Source organism: Phaethon aethereus (genome assembly GCF_964289735.1).
Source record: "Phaethon aethereus genome assembly, chromosome: 16".
Taxonomy (NCBI): domain Eukaryota; kingdom Metazoa; phylum Chordata; class Aves; order Phaethontiformes; family Phaethontidae; genus Phaethon; species Phaethon aethereus.
The window spans coordinates 450,654-459,602 of NC_138592.1; the positions used below are offsets into that span (position 1 = coordinate 450,654).

The 8,949-nt window shown below is 63.8% G+C and overlaps 1 protein-coding gene across 1 annotated transcript; it reads right to left on the reverse strand.

The window, feature by feature from the left end:
• Positions 1–4,044: 4,044 nt before the first annotated feature.
• LOC309410676 (E3 ubiquitin-protein ligase RNF182-like) lies at positions 4,045–6,285 on the reverse strand (the record flags this gene model as incomplete). Its single annotated transcript, XM_082007121.1, has 2 exons — positions 4,045–4,802; positions 6,219–6,285. The coding sequence occupies 2 exons, from the start codon at positions 6,283–6,285 to the stop codon at positions 4,045–4,047; spliced, it is 825 nt and encodes a 274-aa protein (XP_081863247.1).
• Between the last annotated feature and the right edge of the window lie 2,664 nt (positions 6,286–8,949).

Consider the following 8,949-nt stretch of genomic DNA (forward strand, 5'->3'; position numbering starts at 1 on the left):
ATTATCTAATAAAGCGGATCCGAAGTGCTGCCGGCGGCGCTGATTAGGGCTGGAGGAGTCCCGTGGGGACAAGGTTATGAGGCCCCTGTGGGGCCGTGGCCAGGGCTGGTCCCAGCTGTCCAGCCCGGCTGTCTGCTCCTGGCCGGTGGTACAAGTTCTGGCTGCCCCACAGCTCCCACGCCTGGGGCTGCTGGGAGCACAGGACCAGCCTGAGGTGGGGACAGTGCTGGGATGGATGGGACCAGGGCTCCCGGCTGCTGCACATGCAGAGCTCTGGGTGCTACTGGGGCTCTGGCCATGGGGCACAGTATGGGCTCAGGGTCCCTCAGCACTGGTACCTTGGCCGTGGGACCTTCTGCTGTCACTGGGGGTCTAACAGTGAGCCTGGGGATGCAGCAGGGCTCATTAGTGCCAGTGACCTTCCCCTTCCCGTCCCCAGCCAGCGCTAAGCGGGTTTGTTACATATTTAATATCCTGAGAGCATTATTAGTCGGTATTTAATGATGGATACAACCTGTGGGATAATCCCAGTCTGATCAGGGAGGCGCAGTGGCAGGAGCTGGGTAGCTCGGGAGGTCGCGGGCTTTCAAGGCCCCTTGCACAGCTGCCCACTGCTGCCCTGCCTGCCTGCTGCTCCGCTCTGCTAGCAGGCAGGAACGCCCCGGTGCCTTCAGGGCTGTGTCCTCACCTAGGCAAAGGGTCCCTGACCATCCCCATAGCTGTGGGGCACCTTCCTCTTTGTCCTTCTGCAGCTGGGAATCCAGCACTGGGACTTGGGTGAAGACCTGGCCAAGCCAGAGGAGGAGTGGGCTCCGGGGCAGCACCTTGTGCTGCCTGCGTCCCACCAGGCAAGTGTACAAGTTCTGCCACCAGCCCCCAGCCCGCTGCGGTGCGGGGGGCTCTGCTGACCCCTGCCCTGGAAGCAGGTCAGGGCTGGGGTCAAGGGTGGGGACGGATGGCTCTTGGCACTGCAGTAGAGCCCCATATGTGCTGTGTCCCATGTGCAATCCGTGCGTGCTGCATCCCTGTGTCCATGGGGCCATGGGACTCACGCGGGCCCAGCCTCAGGTGCCGCCACACTCGGCCCCTGGCGGCCGTGCGGGCTGTGCTGGCGCGGCGCAGGGTCAGGGGGCCGGGGGACTGAGGTCCTGGTGTGGGTCCTGGACACATCCTGGCAGGCAGGGAGGATGCTCCCAGCCAGTCCCTGCCCAACACTGGCCGGGGAGGGGGCAGCATCGGCTGCCCCAGATCCCTGCTGCCATTCTCCTGGGTGCTAATACCCCCTAATCAGCTGTCAGTCACTGTGGACCCCGGCAGCTATAAAATGCCCGGGAACAGCTCCCCGGCTCCTCTCCCTGCAGCATGGCAGCTCCTTGGGGCGAGGGGAGCACAGGCCAAGAGCTGGGGGGCTGCAGGGAGCCCTGGGGAGCTCTGCGGGGGCCTCCCCATACCCTGCTGCCTTGTCCCTGCCCCATGCTGCCCAGCTACAGCCTGCTGCCACCCCCCTTGAGCCTCCTGGCACCTTCGGTAAGTGCTGCACAGCAGCTCCTGGAGGGCTGGGATGTGGGACCCCTCCCGGGACCAGGCTGGGGCTGTGTAGGGTGGTTGGGGTCAGGACTGGGGAGCTGCTGCCCTGCGTTCCTTGCACTCCCCACCCTCTCCTGCACCCCAGCACTCTGGGACATGCAGTGCCGGGCATGGGAGAGGACAAGGATGGGCAGGACCCAGCTCTACCACTTCCCTTGCATGAAGGGCCAAGCCCCCACATCCCCCAGCCCCTCTCCTCCAGCCACGGGTGCCCCCCAGCCCATCCTGCCCTGACACCCCTGTGCCTCCTCCAGGTCTCACCAGCCTACGAGGTGCTGCCGGGGCTGCTGCCCAGTGCCGGGCTCTGCCCACCCTGCTGCCAGCAGCCCCTGCCCGTGGAGCTCAGGCGGGCGAAGGTGGCAGCAGCACGGGAGAGCACTGGGGCACTGAAGGCCTGGCTGGTGCAGCACCCCAGGAACCCCTACCCCAGCAAGGGGGAGAAGGTGATGCTGGCCGTGGTCAGCCGGATGAGCCTCACCCAGGTCTCCACGTGGTTCGCCAACGCCCGCCGGCGTCTCAAGAAGAACAAGGCAGTCTGGGCATCGGATGGCGAGGACAGCGAGAGCGAGGAGGCCCTGCTGGGTGCCCCCTGCGGCCCTGACCCCAGCCCCATGCAGAATGGGTGCGGGGGCAGCCCTGAGGCGGGGCCAGGCCCTGGGCAGGGCAATGAGCCCCAGAAACCCAAGATCTGGAGCGTGGCGGCAATGCTGGCATCTCCCCCTGGTGAGAGCGGGTGCCCCCCGGGGGTGCCAGAGCAGGGGTAGGACTGGGGCAGTTGTGCCCTGTGCCAGAGGGCCAGGTGGGGGCCGGGGCTGTGGCCATGGGGAGGGGACAGCCTCACGGCTGGGGAGGGCAGGACAGATGGCCACAGGACCCAGCAGCTGCCCAGACAAGGAGAGCGGGAGGTGTGGGCAGGGAGGGACACGGGGCGCGAATAAACGTGACTCTGTCTTGGACCTCTTGGTGTTGCCTCTCCGCAGTGGGGATGCCATCGGGGATGTGGGGGTGCCAGCGGGGATGCAGGCATCTGGCTTCACCACCCCCAGGGAGCAGGGCCAGTCCTGCCCTGAGCCCCTCAGGCTGCCCCTCAGGCTGGCTGCTTCTGCCTGACAGAGACATCCCCACGCTGCCCAGCATGGGACCCTCCTGCGTGCCCAGCCAGGCTGCTGGGGGTTCACCAGCCCCACTGCCGGCTGTGGGCCCCAAGGAGGCTCCCCGCATTCAGCAGGGGAAGACCCGCAGCGTTTTCAGGCGATTCAGTGCCTTCCTGATGCCTCCTCTCCTCTCCCCTCCCTGGATGTCAGGAGTCACCCATGGGGTGGGCTCACGCGTGGGGCGCATGACTGCGGTGGCCACAGTGCCAGTGGGCAGCACAGGGAGTGACACGCAGGGACAGGGATACGTATTGATGGGGACACGCAGGAGGCACCACACATGAGGGGCATGGGAGGGAGCAGCAGCGCCCACCGCCTCACTGAACAGGACATTGGCTGCAGGAATGGGCTCAGACCCACCAGGGTCACACCGTCCCCTGGGGCTGGGCTCTGCACAGCCCCAGGGTGACAAGCGGGGCCAGGGAAGTTGTCTGGGGAGGGGAGAGGGAACCAGGAGCCCCGGGAAGGCACGGACACAGGGCAGAGCTGTATGCTGGTTTTTAATGTTCCTAAGAACTAGGAAACAGAAATCAAAAATAGACTTTGCTCTTCTTGATAAAAGTAATAAAATGGTTAGCGGTGTTAAATTAATCCTTACAAAACAAAACCCAAGGAGGTTAAATATAGCCCAGAGGCTCCACATAAAAACCACAACTACAAAACAGCTGCAAAGACATCTTTACACACCGAAGAAACGCCTCTCCGCCTCTCCTCCGCTCCTCCCCTACACGGTACATAGCTTCAGCAAACAAGGGACTCACACATGTGGGAAAGAAACACGGATGCAATGGGAGCAGCCCTGCGAGGAGCATGGGCGTCACGGACAGAACTATTTACACTATGGACACGGAGCTGTGCTGGTGCCAGTCCGGCTGCAGGAGCCCCCGGGCTCTGCCCGTCCTTCTCCTGCCGGTGCCGGGCTGCAGCCAGCTGCCGGGGCCCCTCCAGCTGCAGCGCTAGGCGCCGAGCACTCACCCTTCCTTACTTGGGATTAATCTCCTGGCTTCTGCTTTGCTCTCGGCCCTGGTCCCATTCTTTATCTGCTGTGGAGGAGGATGAGGAGCGGAGGGTCTGGCCTGAATGCTTGTAAGGCTGCAATGAGCTCCCGCAACCGCTCTGGTGTGGGCTCCTGCTTGGCAAAGCCCGCACTGTTCTGCAAGGGAAGGCAACAGGCGCTGAGCATCTGCCCGCGGTCCAAGCACGTTGCCACGCTGTGGGTTGGGGAACACCCATACCCCAAAGGACAACGCTCCAAGGTGCCGAAATCCTCCCCAGTGCAGACACAGGGCTTGGCCATGCAGTATCAGGAGTGTGGGAACCCACAGACCTCCCGGCATAGACACTGGCAGAGGCTGTAGATGATGCAAAGGAGGAGGGTGGACGGCACAAGGCTGACCAGGACGATGCCCAGGCTGTGGTGCTCGATGAGCAGGAGGTAGATGCCGAAGGGCAGGGAGCTGAAGTAGAGGAGGCAGAGGACCCCCAGGATGAAGTGGGGGACAGCTCGCCAACCCCAGGAGCAGCATTTCTGCCCGGGGCCGTGGCAGGGCATCGTGCCAAGGCTGGTGGGGCGGTACAGCCGCACCACCTCCAGCCCGCCCAGGCTCTCTGGTGGAGCCACGTCTTCTGGCACCTCCAGGATGGTGACGACCAGGCAGTCGGGGCTGGGTGGGGGCTCCAGCACGCTGGGGCAGAGGAGGAGCTCAGGGGAATGGGGGAGACCCCGCTTCTTGGCCTGCTCATGGCCCGTCAGCAGCGCCAGTGCTTCGCCGTCATCCTGCAGCTGCTGCACGTCCCCACTGGGCACCGGGCTGTGCCGGCGGCAGAAGGGGCAGCAGAGCTGGCGGGGTGATGTGTTCCCCAGTGCCACCATCTTGCGCAGGCACTTGGCACAGAGGCGGTGGCCGCAGCGGAGCAGCTTAGGTCTGCAGGTGCGGGCATCGTAGTGGCTGTAGCAGATCTTGCACTCCAGCTCAGGGGCCGCAAGCGCCGGCAGCTGCAGCCCCTGCTCACCGTCCTGGTGGGCCATGCTGCCAGAGGGCTGGCCAGGGGCTGTCTGGGCTGGGGGGGAGGGAAGCCGCTGTGAGCCAGGCCTCGGGGGGCACGTCCTGGGCCCTGCTGCACCCCACAGGCTGGGTCCTGGTCAGCCCCTTGGGCTCCGGGCAGAGCGGGGCCAGGGGAGCCGGGCACCGGCAGCAGCCCGCGATGCTCTAACCATCGGCTGCCGGTGCCGCCAGCGCTGGGACTCGCCCCTTCCCCGGCCTCTGCGTCTGGGCGGGAGGGACACATCCTTCCCAGGGGACGGGACCGGCTCCGGGGTCCCCCGGGCTGCGGGGGAGGAGGGTCGCGGGTGCGGCTTGTCCCTCCCCGCGCGTGCAGCTTCCCCGGGGACCCGGGGCCGGGCCCGCTCCGGACACCGGGCTCTACCCCGCCCTGCAGCCCCCTCCCGGCCCGCGCCCCCGTACCTGCGCTCTGCGCCGGGGCTGCCGGGTGGGACGCGGCCAGGGGTGGGTGCCCAGCCCCGGTGGGCCGCGCTGCGGCCCCGGCGGCGGCGGCGGCAGGGAGCCGGCGGCGGCGCGCGGCCCATGGAGCGGAGCGGCGCGGCGCGCGCTGCCCGCCACGCTGCGGGGCGGCCCCGGCGCGGGGGCTGGCAGCGTTGGCGCGGCAACGCGGGGCGGGAGGCGGCTGCTCGGCCGGGGCCGGCGCCGTGCGGGGCCCCGCTCGGGCGGGGGCAGGCCCACCCGCGCCGCAGGGATCAGCCGGGGCAGCGGGGTGCCCGCCCGGGCTGCAGCGGACCGCTGCGGGGGCGCGATGCGGCTCCCCGCAGCCCCGCTGCCCCTTCGCTCGGGGGCAGCCCTGCGGGTGCTCCTTCCCTGCCGGGGGGGCTGCAGGCAGGGGCCCTGGGGCCCCGCAGCCCCCAGCCCGGGGGAGAGGGCGGCCGCAGAGCAGGGTCCTGAGGGCCCCCACAGCACGGCAAGACCCTCTGCCGTTCCCTGGCCTGGGAACGGGGGGCTCCTCCTCGGCCCCAGGGGGAAAAGCTGCTTCGGGCATGAAGCGCCCAGCGGGGAGGGCTCTGCACACCCGCCCCGGGGCCCAGCACGGCTCCTGCGGCACGGGGGATGCCGGCGCGCCACCAGCGCAGGCCTGGCCACCGCGCCCCACTCCTGCGCCCGTGGAGCCAGGGCCGGGGGCATTCGGGGAACCACAGAACCTGCCAGATCCAGCCTGGGCACGACCAAGCCCTTGTCACATCCCTCTCCGCAGGTTGTGTCTCCCCAGCCCGTGCCAAATCTCCCCCCTGCCTCCGCAGCCCTTGTGGGGTGTTTCCATCAGCCCCGAGGGGCAGCAGCTGTCAGGGACACCCCCCGCCACCCAGGGCTGCGAGCAGGTTGTCAGCGCCGATTCCTCCCCAGCACGGACAGGGCAAACTTCCCTTCTGCCATGCTGCCAGGCAGGAGAGCAGCAGCGACCACCCACCATGGGCAGCAGCACTTGCGGGGGTGGCAGCGGGGACCCCACCCAGGGACAGCCAAGCTGGGGACATGCCCGAGCCCAGGCGCTGCTGGGGGCTTCCAGCCCCTCGTCAGTGACGGGGTCACACCTTGCTACCCTCAGCCCTCTCAGGGTTCGTAAGGCACCCTCAGGCCAGGGTGCCTATGCCGGTTAAGAAGAAAATTACTTTTTTTTTTTTCTCCACACAGGGCTCAGCTCTATTAGCTGAGCTCTGCAAACTGCCCAGGTAAGTATTGCCCACAGCTTGATGAGCACAGTGCTGGGCTGGAGCTGCTCGGAGCAGTGAGAGTGAGGGGTCTTTTAGTTCAAATCATCAAGGTGTGGTAGGATCTGAAGAACCCTTTATTCCAGAGGACCAGGCAACATCCAGCTCCCGGTGTGACTGCTGACCTCGTTCCCCCCAGTCCTGCTCATACCCTGTGTCATTCCCAGCTGCGTGCCCCAGCTGCACCCACCACCACAGCCCCTCACACAGCTCAACCCGGCCTCGGTCACCTGCCCTCGGCTTCACGCTTGGTACAGCCTCGGCTGGGCAGCGAGCAGTCCTGGGCGCTGTGGGATGGCCACCACTGAGTGTCTCGGTGGGAAGTGTCACATCCCATCTTGGCAGCAGGCTGATGGGGGTGCCCATGCCAGCCAGTCTCCCTGCCTCGAGGATTGGGCTGCTCCATCCTGTGAGCAGAACCTGCTCCTTGCCCTGGCCACGCACTCCCGGCCCCTCCACCAGCTGTCACTTTGCCCCTGCACTCCTCCAGAGCCAGAGCCCACGGACCGCTGCTGTCAGGGCTTGGCTCCCAGCTGGACTCCCAGTGTGCTCCTGCTCAGGACCATCCCCTTCACTGGTTCCAGAGAAGTGCCAGAGACGGCAGCACCCGTCAAACCCACACTGGTCAACCTAACACTCCCCTTCTACCGTCCCTTCCTTTATCTGGATAAACAAGATGGTCTAGAGAAGCCACAGCACGGGGCTTCCTGCCCACTGACATCAATTACATCTCCCCTGTGAGACCATGGCAATTAAATACTTAACAAGGTAATTGGCCATCACCTGAGGGAGCAAGGCAAAGGCCTCAGTGAGGACAGACTGACCAAGGAGGTTTGCTGACACTTCCCAGCATCAGTGTGTCTCTGGTCACCTGCACTTCAGAAGCAGCCTACCTTAGCTCAAAATAATGACTAAAAGGGAAAAAAAAAGGCTTTACAAACTGCTGCTTTCACTGCGTCCCGAGTATCATTAAAGGAGATCAATGATCTCCTTGTCTCTGTCATTGAAAGCATCCCTGGAGAGCTGTGGAGATCCTGGGAGCAGGCAGCACGTGGGGCTGGGCTGTTTCTGCCCAGGACAGCACCGGCACTGCTGCGGCATGGGTGCTGCTGCTGCAGAGGGCCATGGGCAAGGCACGACCCAGGATTCAGTGTTTCCTCATCTACTGGCTTTTAACTAATGAATGAACCTCACGACCCATTTGATCTGTGCCAAGAAGCACAGGCCTGCAAGGCTGCGGGACTACAGGCTTCCAGGCAATGCTAATGCAGCCCAGAACCATCTTCCTCCAGAACAGCAAAACCCAGCCGTGAGCAGTGGCTTCCTCGATTCCTGCAACCCATCCAGAGGCAGAGTGGGCGCTGGGGGTAACGCTGGGAAATTCCCAAACCCCAGGAAAGCTGTGTCGGAGAACTACCATGGCTTTTAACCCCCAGAGCCACCCTCACCTCATTAGGACAAGAGACTGGTGGTAGTAAACGATTCCTTAATCCAACAGCCAGGGAAGCTGAGGCAAGACCAGGCCAGCTGGGGAAGGTCTGTGCCTCAAGAGCACAGCGCATCGATGCCCTGGCCGCTCTACCCAGAAAAGGTCCCCACTCGCAGTGGACATCCCCCCCCAGGCCTGTGCTAGCCACTGCCAAGCACTCTCACCACCACATTGGCCACTGCTCTGTGCCGATGAGCTTGCGCCTGCAACATGGCTCAGCCTGGGCCTTCCCAATCAGGGGGCGAAGGACTACCAAAGAGCTGAGAGCCTTGGAGCAGAGACCCCACAAAGAGAAGCTGGCTTGCTCTGCCCTGAAGAGGCAGAGGGTGATTACAGCTGCCCACACTTCTTGGAGGGCCATTACAGGGAAGAGAAAGCTAAACTCTTCACCACACCGGCAGACAAAGAACCAAGAAGGTAGTGGTCAGGTTGCTTTAGGGAGTTCACACTGGTTGTTAGGAAAAAAATTCAACAGGAGGGCACCGCAGAATGGAACAGCACAGATGCCAGACAGTTCTGAAAAAACACCCCAACATTTTTCTAGCATTCAGCCAGACAGAGGTGAGAGCAGGGGGTGACCACAGGCCCCTGCCCAACAGAAGGAAAGGCACGGACACAGGGCAGAGCTGTATGCTGGTTTTTAATGTTCCTAAGAACTAGGAAACAGAAATCAAAAATAGACTTTGCTCTTCTTGATAAAAGTAATAAAATGGTTAGCGGTGTTAAATTAATCCTTACAAAACAAAACCCAAGGAGGTTAAATAAAGCCCAGAGGCTCCGCATAAAAACCACAACTACAAAACAGCTGCAAAGACATCTTTACACACCGAAGAAACGCCTCTCCGCCTCTCCTCCGCTCCTCCCCTACACGGTACATAGCTTCAGCGAACAAGGGACTCACACATGTGGGAAAGAAACACGGATGCAATGGGAGCAGCCCT